Source organism: Myotis myotis, unplaced genomic scaffold (assembly GCF_014108235.1).
Source record: "Myotis myotis isolate mMyoMyo1 unplaced genomic scaffold, mMyoMyo1.p scaffold_m19_p_31, whole genome shotgun sequence".
Classification (NCBI taxonomy): domain Eukaryota; kingdom Metazoa; phylum Chordata; class Mammalia; order Chiroptera; family Vespertilionidae; genus Myotis; species Myotis myotis.
In genome coordinates this window covers 709,445-730,732 of record NW_023416337.1, presented here as the reverse complement: position 1 = coordinate 730,732, position 21,288 = coordinate 709,445, and the positions used below count along the sequence as shown (strand labels likewise).

The 21,288-nt window shown below is 44.6% G+C and overlaps 1 protein-coding gene across 20 annotated transcripts in view; it reads right to left on the bottom strand.

The window, feature by feature from the left end:
- Positions 1-19,756, bottom strand: part of SECISBP2 (SECIS binding protein 2) — a 39,077-nt gene extending 19,321 nt beyond the window's left edge. For 2 of the 20 annotated variants that reach the window (XM_036302360.1, XM_036302356.1), the window contains exons 1-10: positions 19,613-19,756; positions 18,316-18,461; positions 12,908-13,154; positions 11,995-12,124; positions 10,542-10,768; positions 7,176-7,257; positions 5,425-5,633; positions 3,229-3,351; positions 1,929-2,018; positions 578-707 (exon numbers count right to left, since the gene is read on the bottom strand). In XM_036302360.1, the coding sequence (XP_036158253.1) occupies positions 578-707; positions 1,929-2,018; positions 3,229-3,351; positions 5,425-5,633; positions 7,176-7,257; positions 10,542-10,768; positions 11,995-12,124; positions 12,908-13,154; positions 18,316-18,461; positions 19,613-19,648 (1,420 nt within the window). In that variant the 5' untranslated portion in view covers positions 19,649-19,756. Of the gene's footprint in view, positions 1-577; positions 708-1,928; positions 2,019-3,228; positions 3,352-5,424; positions 5,634-5,956; positions 6,077-7,175; positions 7,258-10,541; positions 10,769-11,994; positions 12,125-12,907; positions 13,155-14,794; positions 14,813-18,315; positions 18,462-19,085; positions 19,101-19,148; positions 19,556-19,612 lie in introns of those variants that run through there. The other 18 variants (XM_036302362.1, XM_036302363.1, XM_036302357.1 and 15 more) reach the window with 18 other exon arrangements.
- Positions 19,757-21,288: the final 1,532 nt, after the last annotated feature.

Sequence of the window (21,288 nt, the reverse complement as noted above, 5' to 3'; positions counted from 1 at the left end):
GATCAAACACTTACCAGATATGATTTTCAAATATTTTCTCCCATTCTATAAGTTGTCTTTTCACTTTCTTGATAATGTCCTTTGGTACACAGATGTTTTTAATTTTGATGAAATCCAATTAACCTATTTTTTAATACTTTTGCTGCCTGTCCTTTTGGTGTCCGAACTAAAAATCCAATGTCTAATTCAAGAGCATGGAAATTTACCTGTTTTCTTCTCAGAGTATTACAATTTTAGCTCTCATAATTAGGTCATTGGTCCATTTTGAGTTCATTTCTGTTTATGTGAGAGTCCAACTCTATTCTTTAACATGTGGAAATCCAGTTGTCCCAGAACCAATTTTTAAGAGAATGTTCTTTGTTCTTTAAATGAACTCAGCACCCCTGTCAACAACCCACCAGCCATGCATATGTGAATTTACTTCTGGACTACCATTTCTATTCCAATGGTTTGTCTATCCTTATTCCAGTAACATACTGTTTTTTTTATAAATGACTTTTGATTACAGAAGAAAAGTCACAAAACAGTCTATCTGAAAAACAACTTCCAATCGTTTGAGATTAAAAGGCCCTTTTACCTGAAAACACCACTGGTTTGGAGGACTGCTTTGCATTCTGGGAGTGCTGTTTCTTTTCCAGTGCTGTCAGCATTCCCCCCAAATCCAACTGTACTGGAGTTTGGCTCTTCTTTCCACTTTTAAAATTATTCTAAAAAGTTCAAAAATCATAAGTTTATTTATAATAATACATTTTACAAGCTGAGCTTTTCATCTTATGACAAAAAATCATATAATTAAAGATAAAATGAAATAGATTTACAGACTGTAAAAATCTTAAATAAAGAGAAAAACCCAAGCAATCCCCACATTCTCTGCTATTACCACCGGGGTTCTTTCCTTCCTCTCTTCTCAGAACACTGGGTTACATTAAACCACCTACAATTATGTCTACATCTTCCCTGTATCAGTGCACATCTACAGACCAGAAACCAAGCCTTGTATAAAGTCTTTGGCTGTAACAGTTTGCTGTATGTGAGGCTAACTGGTCAGTATTAGTGCCTGGTTAGCTCCATTCATTCTTCAATTGCCCAAGTGAGCCAATCAGCTGCCATGGAAGAGATTTACCCAAGTCGCATCACACCCAGCAGGTGAGTGCTACATTTAGACACAAAGTTGGAGGTACTCTCAGGAAATGTGACTTCTGACACAGTTGGGCTCTGGGTGTGAGGCAGTAATGAAAGCTGTGCAGGCAGGTTGTGGCACGTGCTTTAGCACCGTCACTCCTGCTCTCCTGCCCACTGTTCTCGTCCCTGACACCACACCCACTGGCTGAGGGCTCACGTCACGGTGCCAGCACACGGTGCAGTACAGGTGGGCACATCATAACATGGTAATGCAAAGTTAATTCACACAGGGTGTAGAATTCTTCCTTCCACAAATGTGAAACGTTACCCCGATTTGAAAAGCAAAATGACAATGAACCTGCCCAAAGCACAGACGTTCCCCAATTAGATCATGAGCCTTAAGTTCATTCTTGAACCCATGGGGCGGGGGACAAGGAGCAGCAGCTCTCCCGCCTGTCTGACTACTTAGAGTGAAACTGGACGGCTCGGTTGTTTTCCTTCTGTCGGACACTACTGCCTCACAAAGGAATTCTTGGTTCCTGAATACAGGGAATCGCCAGTTTTTCTTTAAATCAGAGCCTCCTTTCTGATATAGCAGTGGTAATTACCAACAGTCTTATTACGAAAGTGACAGTGTTTTAGCTGAAAAGCAGTTCTGCTTCAACATACCGAATGCCTCCAATGAAGGAAGAAATAAAAACAAAACCGGTCTCCACAAAGAAGTCTGGAAAGCAGCTTTGTCTCAGAGCCAGTTTAGCAAGAAAAGTTAAGCCTAAAGCAATTGTGGGTTTCCATCTAAAATTTACCTGTGGCTGCTGCTTAGATTGACATTTCCGTGACTCTACTCTGTCTCTTCTTTCAGATGCAACTGCCAGAATGGGAAACTCTTCAGTATCCTAAGTAAACCACACACCTTTAGCGCTTCATGAATCGTGAGACCCAGGTATGCCCAAGTGAAGCCTTCTCCTTGCTCACATGTTCTACTTTAAGTTCCCACGGAAGGGCTCAAGGGTTGATACAAAACAGGCCAAAAACTGTATCCTAAGGGCTTCAGCTTAATTTTACTTAGAACCAATTTAAAGACCATAGTTCTAATCTCCTGCTCCACAGAGCAAGAGTGGGGACCCCACGGAGTCCACAGACTGCCCCTAGTGACCATGGCGTGAGAGTGTTCAGCAGCCACCCTTCAATTACACTTCGCACTTTGTATCAATCCAGACTCAGAGCATGTCAGTGTCCTGTCATGTTGCTGAACCCAGGCTGGAAAATAGAGGGGGCGGGGGGCCAACAGGCCTCTCCACCACATTTACATCATTTAAAATGTCTTGCGTGCTCTGTCAACATTTTAGGTGCCTTGGAGAAGTTATGTGAGAAGGGCAGAAATATGAAATATGTATCGGCCAAACCATAATGCTATGCCATGATCATAGTCCTTCAAATACAACCCACCATTCTCAAGGGAATGTTCCAAGAGCCTTGGGAACCCCCAGGTTGAGGGGAAGCCTCGGCTTGACCCTAAGCGGGACACCCAGGCAGCACCGCTGACCTCCTGCAGGCCCCAGGAGCCACGCTGCTGAGTCTACTAGCGCAGACCCGGGAGAAATAGGGTTCGAGCCTGGAGGACAGGGACATTCTTGGAGTACCACAAGGACAACAATGTAAAGACTGCTTTTGCAAGTCCATGACATTCTTGTGACCAGGGCCCATGATGGCTCCCTGGTATTTTAAATTTCTCTCTCTAGTGAAGCACATTATAATAAGATTTCTGGATAGAAAAGGAGGCCCTGCAAAAGCCAGCATGCCAAAGTGACGAAAAAAACATGTAAAGAAGATATTTATGGGAGACAAATATTAGTACTATGGTGTATAAACTATTGCATTTCAATATAAGAGTTTTGTCTCTAGACCTCAATGTTTATTGAGTGCCTGCTATGAGGCGCTCTTCACTGGCCAAAATGAAGATGTGAAGAAAATTGATAACGGCGCTTTTCCTCAGCACTAGGTGGGCTGTTATTGAAGAAAGTGCTGAAGATTTTCTCTTAGGAAACCAGTGAACCCACATTTCTATTAAGACGGACCCCCACATCACCCAAGGGGAATATGTACTTCCATCCGTGGTGGCTCTTGCGCTGTGTGGATTTCACATTTTGATTTAAACTTTTCTTTCTTTTTCTTATTCTTTCTTGAGGCTTCATTTTGCTCAGAATCACCACCTTGTGATGCTTTGCACTAGAAACAACAACAAAATCATGGGTTTTTAGGACATTCAATTGAATGTTTAATTCCATGTATTAGAGCAAAATTAAGTTATCAACTTGTATAATCACATGGCAATTTTATTCATAGTTTGCCTCTTCAATCTCTATTTTCTAAAGAGCTAGCATTCTGGAGAATAATTCGGAAGGAAAAAAAAACCTGTGAAAAGAGTTGTGTTCAATATTTTGAAACTGGTAGATTTAGACAGAACCCAGTTTTCAGCCCACGGAGGCCAGGTTAATAATTCTATTAATTCCGACTTGAAGTCCCTTCACAGATCCAGGTGTGCCATCTCCATCACTAGGGCCCAGGGGTTCCTACAACTGACTGCACATGACAGTCACCTGTACAGCCTTCAAATCAGAACGTCTGGCCCATCCCAGACATCCTGAATGTGACGTTAGCATCCCACCCTCGCCTCAGGCTGGCCTTTCCCAGTCCCGGTCCCCCACACTGTGGCCTCAGGGCTTTCGCACTATCACTCACACGGGCTGAGGCTAAGACTGCACCCCCATTTCAGCTCCAGTCTCCCTCCTCTGTCTGGCCTCTCATTCTCCACCCTCCTTGCTACCTGACAGCTTCTGCACCTGTCTGCACAGCACTGTCCCTCTGCATCCAAATGGGGTTCTCAAGGTTTTTAGGGACCTTGTTTTATCCTCAATGGGAACTTATCCTTCACAGCTAAAAGCCTCAGTGGCCATTAAAGAGTGTTTATCTACTGACCTGGGGTGGGGGTGGGGGGGCTGTCTATGTTTTGTAAAGTGGATAGGGCAATGTGTATGAAATGACCATATTTTTGTTAAGGGGGAGAAAAAGTTAAAAAACACACAAAAAACATCCTATTTGTTTATGTTTTCAGGAACCTGAGGTGGGGTACATACCAGGTTGGAAATGCAGGCTTCCTTGGGGGCTTGGGGGGCACAAAGAGGTATGGGAAAGATGACCTTTTCCATAACTAGATCCTTTTAGCATTATATTTGTTATTTTGGTAATAAAAACTTACAACCCTGAAAGTTTTAAAGGAAAAAGCCATTATGATCCCTATCATCCCTCCTGTGTATAATGGAAAGCAATCTAGGTTCTAAGATTACAGGGGATCGTCCTTTTAAAAACGTTTCTTAGAAATTAAAAAATCTGCTAACTATCTGGAAAACCACTTCAGACAGCAACTTGGTGGCTGCAGCCAGAGGGGCCTGAGCAGCCAGTGCCCAGAGGTCGGCGGGGCCTGGGAGCTAGCGGGGTCAGAGGGGGCTGACCTGCACCTGTTCTCAAATGAGCGCACAAAGCTGTGTGGGACAGCACACAGGCCTGTCCCACTCTCACTGTCGCCTGCACACATTTCCTCAATCAACCAGGCACCAGCGCACAGCGCCCACTTGGGCAAGATATTTGTGACACTTTGGACATCAAAAAGCAGCCTCACACCCCAACACTGGGAACCCCCACACTAAAGAAATGCAACCAACATCCACCTACAGGAATCTATCAGTACACTGAAAATCTGGAACAAAATCAAGGCTAATGAAAAAGGTTCTTCATGATACAAATCTAGGGATCAATAAAAATGACAGCTTAAACTGATTAGAACTAAAAGGAAAAAATGGATTCTAAAATGCTACCTTACAGTATGTAAGCTGGAATCAACCAAGAATCAGTAACATATACCAAGTGAATGTCAAAACATGGACTTGAATTACTGTCCTCTCAGTCCCCTGGCAGGTAAAGGAAATTGATTTAAACTCAATAAACAGAGACTGGGAGAAAGAATGCAGCACCAGAGCATACATTTCTGCCAGCTTCTCTCCTTGAAAGAACTCAGATGGGCCACAGCTATGTTAGCCCACTGGCCTGGAGTGTGCCTCCTCACTCATGCAAAGCTGCCACTTGTATTCCTTGCTGAGGGCCTATTCTTCTTTTCAAGGTTCAAGCAACCAACTCAGGTGACACCCGCAGTACAGAATGAAACACTGCCAGTCAGGATTTGAGAAACAAATAGAAGTCCAGCCAGCGGTACAGGAGACCCACATTATCTGAATGGATGCATACCTTTTTAGTTGAGTGGACAATGGGTTTCTCTCTGTTGTAGGAAGGATCCGAAGATAAAACTTGAGAAGATGATTTGCTACCATTTTTAGGATCTGCTGATGAAACAACCGTCTTTAGGTTTATCACAGAAGTAACAATTCTAGGGGCTGATGATGACTCTGTAGGTAACGTCTGACGGACAACATAACCCATTGGCGTCCAGGATAATTCTGCTCAGAGATAACCACAATTGGGGAACAGTCTCAACAGCAAACACAAACTCCTTAGAGATTCCAAACATGCACCAGGTGAGAGAATTACTCAGGCATAATTAAATTTAGGCTGTTGGAAACATTCTCTTGGGAAGGACGATATTCACTAAACGTGTTTTCCTTGGAACATGCATGCTGAATTTACTTGTTAGGTTAACCGATCTTCCTAGAAACTAGTTTTCACTTGGGGTTGTTCAGTTAAAAAACAGCAATCCTCAATACGTCCACGTGGCAAACACACGGAATTAACGAGCTAAAGATCAAATATTCGCCCTACTAACCTTGATGTGTATCTTTAACAGCAGAAGTCAAAGGTCACTAGACTTCAGCTATCACAATAACTGGAAATTTATTTCTTTTTAGAGCAGAGGCATAAGCACAGCCACACTACTCCTTAGGTGCCCATGAAACTCTATATTCAGACAAAACAAAAGGACAGCCATCAGGACATGGGCGAGACATGTCAGCAGCCTGTGGCTACCCCAGATGATAAGACACTGACTGTTCCTGTCACCGCAGAGCTACACACCCTCAGAGAAGTTTGTAAGTGAAGATCTTTGTACCAAACATACGAATGCAAAAGACAACATACCTGTGGGTAAATCAGGAATAATTTTGTGAAAATGTTTTCTACTAGGAAAAGCTACTTATAAAGATTTCAAGAGCAGACTCTATTGAACTCTCTCTGAATATTACTTCTTAGCCAGGACAGGACATACTGGCAGCTCTCCAAGTGTGGCCTCAGGCTCCCAGGACCCTTGAAGTCAAAACTGTTTTCCTGACAGTAGGAACGTGTTACCTGCCTCTCTCTCTGCCTTTCTTCTCCCTCCCCGCCTCTCTTTTACAAAGATTGCAAAGGTAGGACAGTGAAAAGGCCAAATGGCAAGGCAGATCTACAGAGCCAGTCACTGAAGAGTTGCAAAAAAACAACAACTCTGCTCTCCTTACTGCCTTACTTTTGTGGAAAACAGTTATTTTTCATAAAAATGCGGTTACTTTTAAGTGAATTAGTAAGTATTTTTGAAATTTCTCTGTTTAACTTCAAATATTGCAAATACTGACAGTTGTCTAAACCAGTGGTCACCAACCTTTCAGACCTCATGGACCACCAGCGGTCCGTGGACTACCGGTCGGCAACCGCTGGTCTACACAGAAGCTCTGTGGGGCTGTGTAAAGGGTATTAAGGGTTCCTGAGACCAAACACCATGAGAACCTCTGGTACAGGTAACACTTAACGAAGCTACCATTTTTGAGTTGATAAATTTTTTCACTGAACTGAGTAAACATTTCATTTAGAATTCTTTGCTATCCTATACTCCTTACACATACATGGAGATCTCATCTACTTCAATCTTCCAAAAATACTGTCAGTTTATCAACAACCTTTCACCTGCCTTAAAGAAGGCTTTAAGACAAAAGCATTTAAGTTGCACTAGACTAAAAATGAACTTAAAAACAGACAACTGATTTTTGAAAATGGTATTTGGTAGCCACTCTTACCTCCTGTACATGGAGAGGAATTGGTAGCAGCATTATCAGTTACAGAGTCAGTCGGCTTATTATTTTTCACCACTATTTCACCCTAAAGAGCAAACCAGTTATTTAAAAAGCAAACCAGTTATTTTCTTACTATTCCAAATGGGAAAGTAATCATTTAATTTTTAAATACAGCTTCCTTGCCATTCTTAAAATCTTCAAAATATGTGCTAATTAAAAATTCCATATACCTAAATATGTGAAGTGAAAAGTTAAATTGTTTCCTTCTGCCAATTCTCTCTCTCTAGCAGAAAACCACCCACAGCTTAGCTAGCATCTCTCTACTTCTTGGTCTAGGACCGCGGTTCTCAACCTGTGGGTCGCGACCCCTTTGGGGGTCGAATGACCCTTTCACAGGGGTCACCTAAGACCATCAGAAAACACATATATAATTACATATTGTTTTTGTGATTAATCACTATGCTTTAATTATGTTCAATTTGTAACAATGAAAATACATCCTGCATATCAGATATTTACATTATGATTCATAACAGTAGCAAAATTACAGTTATGAAGTAGCAATGAAAATAATTTTATGGTTGGGGGTCCCCACAACATGAGGAACTGTATTAAAGGGTCGCGGCATTAGGAAGGTTGAGAACCACTGGTCTAGGAGATAATTTTTATATAGATCCTAATAATGGGATCACATCACACATTTTAAGCAACCTTTAAAAGATCCACATATCACAGACAACTTCTGCATCAGTGCAGACGTGCCAATACCATTCTTAAACCCGAGTGCCCCCACAGGAATGCTAAAGCATCATGTACCGAGCCTACACACCACAGTTCCAAAGTCCCTCCAAACATCCACAAAGATAACAAATATATGCTTGTAACAGGTGCCCACTTTTACAGACAGAAAGCTGCCACAAACGGAACATGAGGCCCAAAAAACACTGGGGGGGGGGGGGGGGCGCGGGGGGTGAGTATATTAAGAGACATCTCAAAGTGACTGACAGAATTGAAGGTAAGAGGAAACTGATAAATTCAAATTTGAATAGTTTGAAAATAAATTCTAAAGCTGATACACTTCATAAACTTAACCATTTTGCCATTTCATACCTGAATCCAGTAATAAAAAATAAAATAATTGAAACACAGCCTGTTCTTTTAATAAATGTAATTTATATTCACCAAGGCCAATGAAACACTAGTAGTGCCTCCCCTATTCAAAAATGGTTAGGCCATCCTGGCCTGTGTGGCTCAATGGTTTGAACAGGGATGGGGGAATGTCCGGCCCGCAGGCCCTATAAGACCCAAGAAAATCGTTTGGTCTGGCCCTGTCAAGACTTTAGGGTGAGTTAATTAAATGTTTGACCAAATATAGCAGGCTAATTTTTAAGTTAATAATTTTGTATGGCCTTTAAATGATGTTATATCCAAATGGCCCCTGGCAAAAAAAAAAGGTTCCCCATCCCTGGGTTAGAGCGTTGGCTCACACACCAAAGGGTTTGAATCACGGTCAAGGGCATGTACCTGGGTTGCAGGTGCCATCCCTGGCCCCAGTCAGCAGGAGGCAACCAATCGATGAGTCACTCTCACATAGATGTCTCTGTCTCTCTGTCTCTCGCTCTCTCCCTTCCTTCCACTCTATCTAAAATCAACAGAAAAATATCCTCAGGTGAGGATTACTTTCAACAATAAAGACAATTAAAAAACAAACCAATGAAAAAAGAAGCTATTGGGTCCTATAGTGCACATACTAACAATTCCAGAATTTAGCTTCTTCATGATTGTGATTGTATTAATAAAAATTAAAGTTTAAAAAAAATGGTTAGGTCAATCATATAAATCAGTATCAAAGACCCAGTGCAGCAGTTATGTTTTCAAAGAGTACTTAAGATATGGAAAAAATGCCAATTTCTAACACAAGCCCATACATATGTCTGATCCCCGAATGTACAATTTTCACAATGTACCATTAACAAAAGATTACTAGTAAGTGCTAAAGATGGTTTTCTCTTGGCTATACAACTTCAGACAATTACTTTTTTTTTTCTTCACATTTTTTTGGTGTTCAAAGATACTACTAGTATAAGCAGGAAAAAGGTTTCTTTTAAAGGGAAATTTAAAAAACAAATGCAGCGCTAGCTGGTCTGGCTCAGTGGATAGAGTGTCAGTCTGCAGACTGAAGGGTTCCAGGTTTGATTCCAGTCAAGGGCATATGCCTGGGTTGCGGGCTTGATCCCCAGTGGGGGACTTGCAGGAGGCAGCCAATCAATGATTCTCTCTCATCACTGATGTTTCTCTCTCTCTTTCCCCTCTGAAATCAATAAAGATACATTTTAAAAATAATAATAAATAAAAAAATAAAAATAAAAAAACAACTGCACACAGAATTCATGAGTGTGAGTAGATGAGGTAACAAGCATGTAAATCTCACACGCTTCATGTCCACACATGCAGCCTCACCTCTAACAGGTGACCTGACAGTCAGTCATGCTCCTGGCCTGTTCTACTTGGTACAGCGCTCTCGGGCTGGGAATTGCCCACTGCAGCCCCGGCCAAATCATGGAGCCCCTCGACGGCGCAGCCATTCCACACACTCCACGGGCGCCCAGAGGGTCACACCCCGCCACATGAGACTGATTCTTCCACTTCACTCAGCCTCACCACGTGACAGCAAAGTCCCTGGGAACGGCATACCTTCTGCACACTGTGAGCAGGACCACCCGGCCTGGGGCTCTCGTGTCCAAGCACCCAGGACAAGGACAGAAAGTGGAGATCCTCTCTTCAGGAGGCAAGCAATCGGGTGAGCTACTGTCTTGGTAGTATCGTCTTTCTCCTGGCCTGCACACTGGGAAGTGCCCCACCCTACCTTGATCTGAGATCGGTCACAGTGATTTTCGGGAATAGTAACCCCATAACATTTTTCCCGAAAGTCTCTAACACTTTGAGATCAAAGGGTGAATATGTGTAATTTAAAATTACTAAGTGGCAGACTGAATGCTCTTCACTGCAGTTACTATCGCTGAATTCGCTGTATCATTAACAAAAGAGGTACAGATAAAAAGCCTGGAAAACCAGAAATTATATTATGTAGTTTTAAATACGACTATTTGGGTAAATAAAATCTTTTTGTCGGTATTGAAAAGTGCTGTCAGCACACAATGCTACTAGTGTGACGCTAGAAGGGGGCTGTGCAACCAGCAGGATTCATGCTAGAATATTCTCCTGGACCTTTGACCTACCGGATGAAAGTAAGTGCACTAGGTGATTCTTTGAAAAGAATGACAGCATGAGGTGTCATGCGTCCTGTAAACCATTCACACAGTGAAAGAGAAAGGGGGAAGGAAACAGAGGAGAGGAGCCAGCACTCACCTCTAACGCTGGAGCGGGTTTCACCACTTCTCTCCCCAGGGAAGTGTCTGTAGAGGCAGAGCGTGGAGGCCCCCACTTGGGCTGTTTCGGTGTCTCTACTATCTCACTGTTCTCTGCACCCTGCAGTTTAGGAAAATCCAACCTGGTAAATTCAAACTCAGGTTTGGAGGCAGGTCCACACTTTTCAATGATTCTGGATTTCCTGTCTGTTCGTTTATGACAACCATCTGTATTTACAAATTAAAAGTAGAGGAAATTTTAGGTGTTTAATGATCTGTACTCAGGCTTAAGTTGCAGAATAGAAAATCTATCGCTATAGATGCAACACGTTATTGTCCAAACAGCCTAACTTTGCTAGTGCTATTAACCTTCTGTGTTACAGTATAAACATACATGACTGTAAGTCTGCTCTGGTTGGGCCACCAAGCAGAAAAACCAAAACACTAAATTTCAGGAGTAATTCTAAGGTTGATGAGATAGTTACTTTGGCCTGATTGTACATCTGGGCATTTTGATTTTTCTTAATACACATTTTAGAGTTTTGCAAATTTAAAGAGACACTAACAAATTTCCTTTAAGTAATAAATGGTCCCTAATTTAGTTTGCTAGAACTGGAGAGAAGTAGAATTGAACTTATAACCTCTGTCCTTTCTCCTTCAAATGCAAATAAATGACAATGTAGGTTGCAATGCATAACATCTCTGTGTTTAATTATAAGGCCAGAGTCATATAGTTAACTGCTCAACTTTCCTTTCACCTTTCCATGCACCAGTTTGTAAGTGAAATCAATGCAAAGAGAAAAATGTATACACCAAGTCACATAAATGGCACCTGTAAATAAACGACAGGCCTTTCCCAGTGAGTACACCATCAGGAAGGTTTAAGTCCTCATAGAAAAAGGGGATGGCTGTAACCAAACTACATTTGGAATTAAATTTCAGGGGGAAAAAGACCATGTCGAATCACTAACTTTTTCAGCCACAAACCGGAATGGTAGTTTTCAAGACAGAACAGACAACACTTCCGGCATGAGTAAAATCAGTGCCCTGAGCAAACACACTGCGCGGGGATGGGAGTTAGACAGAATCGCAGTCCCATCTACTGAGAACTCTTCCCACAGGACTCCAGAGCAGCTGTGTGAGAAAGGAGCGTGGCCAAGCACAGTACAAGGGATGTGGTTGTGATCCGCTTTTAAGGACGGTTTGAGGTGTGTGGTCGTTACCTACCTGTTATGTAACCTTAGACAAGTTCTTGTGTAACACAAGGTAATAACACGTTAAGGGCACATCAGAGCCCACATGCCACAGGTCCCCGTCCCAGGAGGAAAGGCCTCCAGGATCCCACAGGAAGCCAGATGGCCTCAGCTTTTCACAATAAACCCAAAGAACAGCAATAGCAATGCCCCTGGGTGGGTAGGGTGGGTTGACCTAAGACAAAACACAGAGTTCATTACCTTTACCTGATTTCAAATTAGAGTCAGCATGAAAGGACAAACAATGTGAGCTTCTCACTGACTTTATATCAGATGATACAGTTCCATCAGCCTTTTTACCGGCAAACTTTTGCTCATCATATGTTTTTTTCTGCAGGAAACATAAAAAAGTAACATGAATTAGAAAAACTATAGTTGACCCTGAATGACCAGCCTCCCAGCAATAGATAATCTGTGTGTAACTTCTGACCCCTCCAAAACCTAATAGACTACTGTTGACCAGAAGCTTTACTGATAATATAAACAGTCAATTAACACATACGTTGTATTTTACATGTATTATATCCTGTACTTTTACAATAAACTGCACTAGAGAAAAAAATATGTTAAGAAAATAGTAGGGTTTGCCTGCATGCTTTTTCAAAGGGTCACAAATCTCCTAAAAATTTTCTAATACATTTATTGAAAAAAATCCACATATAAGTGGATCCAGTGGTGCATTTCAATCTTGTGTTATTCAAGGATTAACTGTACCTTTAGCCCAGCCAGTGGGCTCAGTGGTTGAGCGTCAACCTATGAACCAGGAGGTCATGGTTCCATTCCTGGTCAGGGCACATGCCCAGATTGCAGACTCGATCCCCAGTGTGGGGCGTGCAGGAGACAGCCAGTCAATGATTCTTTCTCATCACTGATGTTTCTCTCTCTCTCTCCCTTCCTCTCTGAAATCAATAAAAATATATTTAAAAAATAAAAACTGAAACAGGTTTAACATTGCAAATATATATTTAAGTATTGACAACTCAACCATTTTTAAAAAGGTTAGATCAACTAAGTTCTTAAATACCACAAAAAAGCAATGCTTAAGTTAATGCAAGGATTGACCAATTCTTTTCATTTTAAATGCTAATGTGACCAAAACCACACACTTACTGACCTTAAACAGAGCTTTCGTGTCTTGTGGGAGAGGGCACACGTGCTCACACTGTGGCTTCGTCTGGAAACCTCGGTAACGACTGGGTTGGCTGTAATCATACTGGGAGCCAGGCATTGGGCAAATATTGTGTGCAGACTCCAGGGTGTAAGGAGAAGGGGTGTGTGGGTGAAGAGCCATCTCAGAAGATAAATACTGATGAGGAAATGTTGAAGCTCCAAAGGCCATATCTTCAGGATAGAGTGTCTGCCTAAATAAAACGGGTAAATTTTAGTTACAGATTTCATACCACAAATCAGGGAGTTTAATATTCTATAATAAAATTGTTTTAACTTTTATTACTTTTGAGGCCATTCACTCTACACTGAAACGACTCTAATTACTAAAAGCTAAGCGAAACCACTGGGCCTTTCTTTCTTATCCTGCAAAAGCAGACGCTGACCTAGTTTTATTTTTTCACCACTGAGCTGGAGCGTCCTCAACAGGAGCCTGAAGGTGCCCCAGTAGCTTTTCATTCTCAAGACGTCAAATATTCGGGAACGACTCTCAGTGACCCTGGCCAAAGGGGCCATCCAGACCACCCTCTCTACAGAGGCTCCCACTGACCACATCTATCCTCCATCCCACGCCCTGCAGGGCCTCTTCCCGCGGCCCGCAGACTTCCTGCTGCAGCGCTTTGCGGCTCCCAGCCCACCACCTGTGTTCCCGACCTGCAGAGCCAGAGCTGCAAAGGGACGCTGCGTGCACACTGGTCCGGGAATTACAGACCGTGCTGACCAGATGGACACCATCTGTGAACATTGCCATGGCTCCAATTTGCTTGAGCTGCTAAACTAAACCAAAATACAATGTAACAGTGATTTTTTTTTTTTTTTTTTTTTTTTTAGCAAATACTGCCAGAGGATTCAACCATTTTGAAACGAAAGCTCATACACTGACAAAATGCTAAAAAGCTGAGTTAAAACACAAATCATAACCTTTTCATTCCCACAAATAAGCACTAAGTGTTTCTGTGGATTTCTACCGCTGAAAAATTTCTTGTAGCAAATCAATGAAATCCCGAAGTGTGCTGGTCCACTGAAAAGCGGGAGAACCCGAAGCTAAGAACAAGACACTCTACATGATCTTCCATCTGTGTGCCGTCAGGAGATGCGGGCCCAGGTCCCAGCACCCTTATTAAACGTCCTCGTTCTACTCTGCTGAGGGTTAAGAACCTGCACAGAAGCAGAAAGGGAGCCAGTCTACAGAGGGACCTGGAAGACACCCGTGAGGATGGGCACTGCTCTTGTTTCCATGCAGTACGTAATCACAGGCTGCCTGGTATCACTGCCTATCCTATATAATAAAGAGCTAATATGCTAATTAGTCCAAACAGCAGAACGACTGTCTGGACGACCTTCCGGATGTAGCGAGGGCAGAGCCCCTTGCACGAATTTTGTGCATCAGGCCTCTAGTTAATTCATGGTATTTTAAGGTGAGATCTTGTAAAATATTTTACTCATTGCCAATTTATTCTAGTAATGAAGCATTCTTAATTAAAAAACAAACAAAACTGGCTTTTGTCTGTCCCCCAGACCACTAGCTAGAGCTGCCCCTTGAAGAGGGAGACTGAAAGCTGTGTCCTGTTCCTCAGACAGACACTACCCCTGGATGTGACTCCCATTTTATTTTGTTTGATGCTCAGAAAATCTAACGGGGGTCAGACGAAGGTGAGAGATACCTGTTCTTCACAAGACGGGCAAAGAAGTTGGGTTGATAGGGAAAAAGTAACAAAGACTATCCCAAGCCCAAAATCTGGGTAAATGAACAGATCAATGAAATTTAGGTAAAGAAGAAAAGGGGGACAGATCCAATGGGGTTGTTTAAGAAAGATGGAAACATCGACTTAACTGTTCCACTTCTTCATGGTTGATTCTAGTATGTGCCTGGACCAGGGATCAAACCCGCAACTTCGGCTTATCAGAACAATGGTCTAATCCAGGGGTCCTCAAACTACGGCCCACGGGCCACATGCAAATACAAATATTGTATTTGTTCCTGTTTTGTTTTTTTACTTCAAAATAAGATATGTGCAGTGTGCATAGGAATTTGTTCATAGTTTTTTTTTAAACTATAGTCCGGCCCTCCAACGGTCTGAGGGACAGTGAACTGGCCCCCTGTTTAAAAAGCTTGAGGACCCCTGGTCTAATCTAACCAATTGATCTACTTGGCCAGAGCCAAGGCTGTTGTCATCCAGAAAATTTTCACTTTCGAGTTAGTAGACCTTCCTTGCTTTGTGTCCCGGCTCTATCACAACCTAGTTTTCCACTTTGAACGTCTCATCACTGGTCCTTCTTCCTCTGGAAAGATATTTCTCTTTCCATCCAAGGTAAATACAGTTATTTGCAGAGAACAATACAAAACACAAAATCTCACAGAGACAACTCACAGCATCCATTGGGACTTCAAATGGCTTCCTGTAAAATCCCAGTCGCCACAAACTGCCCAGATGAGCCTTAAACGTAACGACACCATCTCCTGTATGCCCACCTTCTCATCCGGCACCCGCTTGATATCAGCGCTCCACTCCGCCAGGTATTTGTGCAGTACATGCCGGTCCTCAGCTCCACCTCTCCTTGCCCCTTCCCCACCAACGATCCTGAGTCTCCAGGACTTCCTTCCTGCCATGCTGCCACCGCTTCTGCATGCCATGGGCTAGGTCTGCCCCTCCATCACATCACTAGAAAAGCTTCTCTGGCCTGGACTTGCAAGGCCTGCCCTCTTCTTGCTCTCACCCACCGCCCAAAGGCTCCTCTACGGCACGGCTTCCTCTGCGCTCTAGCTAACCTGTCACACTCATGAGCCCGAACCTCTCATCACTCTGCTCAGGATTTGCATCATTTCCACTTAACAGTTCACTCCCCCCCCCCCCCCCCAATCTGGCACATATAAACCCAAAACTTAACACCTGGTCCCCGAACCAGCCCCACTTCCAACTTGTGTTCTCATGAATGATCCCACGAGTCTTCCCAGGTATTCAACGGGAAACTGCTTTACACCTCCCCCCACACCCTAGGGACAGCCACAGAGCTCTTTCCTCTTACAGCAGGTCTCCATGTATTTTCTTCTGTCTCCCGTGCCTGGAACCCCGTCAAAGCCTTCAAGCCCCTCTCCCTTAAAGTCAAACCAGAATCCAGAAGTGAACCCCAAAGCTCCCTATTTCGTACTCACCAAACCTAAACTTTCAGCTGTACTATGTAGGCTTTTATTTATTTTAAAATGTTTTATTTTTTTTTAGAGAAAGGGAGAGTGAGAGAGAAACATCAATGTGTGAGAGAAACATCAATTGGATGCCTCCTGCATGCACCCCAACTAGGAATTGAGCCTGCAACCTGGGCAAGCGCCCCGACCAGGAATAGAACTGACAACCTTTTGGTGCAGAGGGCAATGCTCAACCAACTGAGCCACACTGGCCAAGGCACTAATTGTCTAATGGTGCCCCCTTAACAAAAGGAACTCACTCCTCTGCTGTCTTCCCAACACATCTCCTACCTGTTCCCTCAGTCAGGCCAGCACCTGTCAGGGGCCCAGCCACCCCTCCAGCCACCAAACGGACCTGCGCCACAGTGTCGGCACTGCTAGCTCTCAAAGCTGGCAGGCTTTGCCTTAAAAGCACCACTTGGGCATTGTGACTTTTCACAGCATGTACAAGATGCTGAAAATGCTCAACAAACTCCTGCCAACAGCAACAGCAGCCTTGGGACATACAACTGAGCTCAGGTTAAAAGAACTGAGCGCTGACTCTGATTCTGGTGTTGCCTACCTGAGTAACTTTGGACAAGCAATTCCAGCCTCAGTCTCATGTGTAAAAATAACACTACCTCCCTGTCAACCTCACGGATGTGACAAGCATGAAAAACCATATACAATACTCAAACAAAATACAACAGAGAACTTACTTTGTCTGCATAGCCTCTATCAGTTCATGACACAATAAATAATTAGTACTTTCCAAATGGGCAATTCTACATACCAGAATACTTCTACTGATATTTGTCTAGTCTGTGACATAAATTTAGAGAAGATTGGTACATTTTCTTTAATCTCTACCAGTTCAAGTCTATAAAAAAATTGACAAAGAGTACAGCTCATGAGGTAGTCATTCCCCTTTATCATCTAGCACTTTCCATATAGTAGCCTGTCAATAATTAACTCCAACTGAATAAATGAAGTCCCTTTGAGTGCACTGTTAGACACGGGAGTTAGACAAAGTCTGTAAAAGGTTACTCCCCTCCTTTAAAGGGATGTACAGAATTAGATTGTTACAGTGGAACTAATAGGAATGTCTGTTATGGAAAAGGCTACTCCTTTTTCTTACAGCAACAACATATCTCCATTTAAACAAAATCTGACTAGAGCAATGCACTTCTTAACCTACAATAGAATTGACTAGGTAATCCCTTCTCGAGTACTTAAAGTCTCCCCAATTCACCCCCACTTTAAAGTCTCTTCTTTCTAACCGTGCCCCTTTGATTTCATGACCCCGTTGTCCCTAATTGTTTTCTTGCAAGTCAGGAATATTGTCAGCCAATCTTTTCCTTAGTTATAAACAATTAAAAAACAAAATCAAAGCTAAAAAGGATAAGGGGTTAAGAAACATAATTTTTAAATTAAGAACTGCACAACCTTGAGCCTCTGATCGGTCATGTTCAAGTTATTGTCAGGACAGGACGTTGCTTTAGATGTTTTCCACCTTTATTTTGAGTTACTAAAATCCCACCCAGCAGATGGCTTAGAGGCCTCGTCACTGAGATACATTTTGTATTAATTATGTGAACCACCCAAAATAGGGAACAACTCAAATGAGACCCATGCCAACATCCCTTTACAAACAGTGCAATTACAGTGGAAAACGTGGGCATTCCTACCAAAGACCTTCATCACATACAGGCAGGTCTTCAACTTTTGTCAAAAAATACAACTTTCTTCAGGCAGGTGTGGCTCAATGGTTGAGCATCAACCTATGAACCAGAGGTCAAGGTTCAAGATTCCTGGTCAGAGCACATGCCCTAGTTTCAGGCTAGATTCCCAGTAGGGGGTGTTTGGGAGACAGCTGATCAATGATTCTCTCTACTCTTTGATGTTTCTCACTCTCTCTCCCTCTCCCTTCCTCTCTGAAATCAATACAAATGCATTTAAAAATTTTACCCAAAATACTGGAGTGAGTAAAGAGAAAGAAAAGGAGGGCCGAAACTTCAGTTTCTGCGGCAGGACACACTGAAGTTGTGCTACCGGCTCAAACCCTTCTTGGTGAAGGAGCCTCTTCTCTGAGGACCCCAACGTGTTAGCTACAGCATATTTTAAAGCTATTCACCATCAAAGCCAAGAAACAAAGTCCTCAGGTAAGGCGAGGTGTTTGTAAGCATACATACTCAGGCACAGGTAGCTCCTGAACGCAAGGATAGTACGCGGCTGCACAGCTAGGGAACACGGGTGCTTCTGAAGACTCTAACCATGCCACACTGAGCCCAGCAAATTTGGGGACAAACGGTTTGACATCTGCTGACAACTTGATGCCCTGAGGGGGAAAAAGGAGGTTATAGCTACATATATTATGAGATCAACCAAATGTAAACAAACAAAAAATCCAGTGGCTCCTTTCTAGCAGCTCCTAGAAATAAATGCTAATCTCAGTGCTGTTGTTCAAGTAACTCTGCCTTATACTGAAGATAAGCATTTGCCAACAATTTCTCCCCCAATGCTTTTTTTTTTTTAAGAGAATACTTATTGTTTAAATCCTCACATGAGGATATGCTTATTGATTTTAGAGAGGGGGGGAAAGAAGGCAGGGAGCAAGCGAGGGAAAGAAACATCGATGTGAAAGAGAGCATGGCTCAGCGGCACCACCCCCTTCTCCCCCACCACTGGGGACCAAACCTGCAACCCTTCGGTGTACAGGGCGATACTCCCCTCCGGGGGCCCCATTGCTTTTAACTGGAAAAACCAGTCTACCAAATATTAAAAGTGAAAAATAAGGACACCAATTAAATGGGAGTAAAATTCAGCCCAGATTATACAGTAGGACCGCAAGTGGTGTTTCCTTAGCTTCAAACTCGGAAAAGGGGCGCTGTACCCCCTTCGGCTGTAGCCAGGGATCCGCCGGATCGTAGCACCGTCGGCAATCACACCACGGGATGCTTACCTGCAGCACCCTAAACACACCGCGAGTTCATTTCCACTGAATTGCTCAAAAAATTACACAAACCATTTGTTTTGTTTTGTTGAAACGCAAAAGTCACTTTGCTAGAAAATCGACCACCAGAGGAACATGGGAGTAAAACGAGATCTGGGTTCCTGGACGCGTAGTGACAGGTTTGCTTCCACTGGCAGCTCTTGAGCACGCGCTCCGCCGTCGGAAGCCACTGAGCGCCGGGCGCCAGCGAGGGCCCCGCTGCGCCCGCGAGCGGAGACTCCGCCTCAAACGCGCTCGAGCGAGAACTTCCACAAGCCCCGCCCGGCCACGAGCGGCGGCCGAGCCGAGCCGAGCCGGAGCCGGAGCCGAGCCGAGCCGGAGCCGGCGCCCGCGCGGCCGTCCCTCCGCGGCCTCCCCTTGACGGCTCCCTGCGCACCCGGTCAGCGGGGCGGCGTGGGCGCCGGGCTGGGGAGCTGGCCGCCCGCCCCTGCGTTCCGCGGCCCCCACACCTCCGGCTGCCCGGCCGCCGCCCTCACCTCGCCCGCGGGCTCCCGCGGCCCCTCCGACGCCATGGCCCGCGGCTCGGAGGCGGCCCGGCCCCGGAGGCCAGCAGCCGCCCCGTCGGCTGGGCGGACTAGCGCCGAGCGCTCGCCCACCCTCCCTCCACCTTCCGGGCGGACGCCAGGAAGTGCGTCACAGAAACGCGCCCAGGCCAGCCCTGCTTCCGGCGGGAGGTGCCCGCGGCGGGCGGGGCTCCGGCTCTGACCCCGCGTGCACTGTTCCGCAACGGCAGTGGGAGCGCGCGGGATGCGCGGACCCGACCAGCGAGGAGCCCACACGGTGGGAGGCGCCTGGGGCGGGCGGGGCGGGATGTGCGAGGCTGGGGACCCGGGAAGTGCACACCCGCAGCCCTGCAGCCTGGAAACCGACTTGGTGTCCCAACTCCCAGCAACGTAAAGCACTTTGGAAGTAACCACAGAATTTAAAACGACTCCGTTCTTTCCAACAATGAGGCATTGGCTACTGTGAAAGGCGCTGGGAAAGGTAGAGATGGAGTAGTAACCTGGTTTACGTGGGAGAACAGTGCCCTCAGAGAAGCAGGTAGGGTGAGACGTGGACGCTGGGCCTGGGGCCCGCGAGGTGGGGAGGCTGGAGTGGGTATGGCGGGGTGGGGGCGCCCGGAGGGAGCTGCAGGCATTAGATTTAAGGCTTGCTGACAGTGTAGGCTGTTTCACCCATAGGGTTTGATTCTAGGAAACCTGTGCCTTGCACTGAGAAGGGTTGAGTGATTATCAAGTATTTCAAGCAGGAAAAATGCAGATAGCTCATTCTTAAGGTTTTCTTCTGCTCGGGTCCCACAGGTTAATTAAACATGCTTGGACACACCCAAAACCCCAGGGTCTGGAGAGGGCTAGGGTTTGGCCGTAGTAATCAATGGCGGAGGCTGGGTCGGGGGACTTCTCCGCTTCCTGTGTTCTTCGGTCTGCCCTAGATGCAATGCTTGCTTAGCAATTCTGGCATCGTTCTGTTGGCTTGCTGTGGGGACCCTGTTTAGAGTGCACCGGCTGATCAAGGCTACTCTGAGCCTGAGACTAGTAATCAGAATGTTCAAGGCTGAGATACCATACACATACCATACACAGGTCCAAGGACTATGTGCCGGTGCACAGCAAGCACAACTCTCAGGGTCACTGCACTAATATAACCCAAATGACTGATGTCATTGTTGGCAACTGGCCTTCCTCTAAGGCAGTGATGGCGAACCTATGACACACGTGTCAGAGGTGACACACGAACTCACTTTTTTTATTAATTTTTGTTAAATGGCATTTAAATATATAAAATATCAAAAATCTGTTTTACTATGGTTGCAAATATCAAAAAATTTCTATGTGACAGCACCAGAGTTGTTAGGGTTTTTCAAAATGCTGACACGCCGAGCTCCTAAGGTTCGCCATCACTGCTCTAAGGAGTAGAATACATGTCATTGACCAGCCAGTGTGCGAGGTCAGGCACAGCGGATGTAGCTACCAGAGGGAAGCCAGAGAAGCTGCTGAGGCAGACAGCATGCGGCTGCTCCACTAATAGCTGTAGGTGCAGAGGCTGTTAGAGGTGCTACTGCTTTGTGGGAAAGCTCTATCAGCCGCTGTGCAGCTAGCTGTACAGGACTCACTACGAAGAACTGTTTCATCTGATGGCTATACAGCCACTA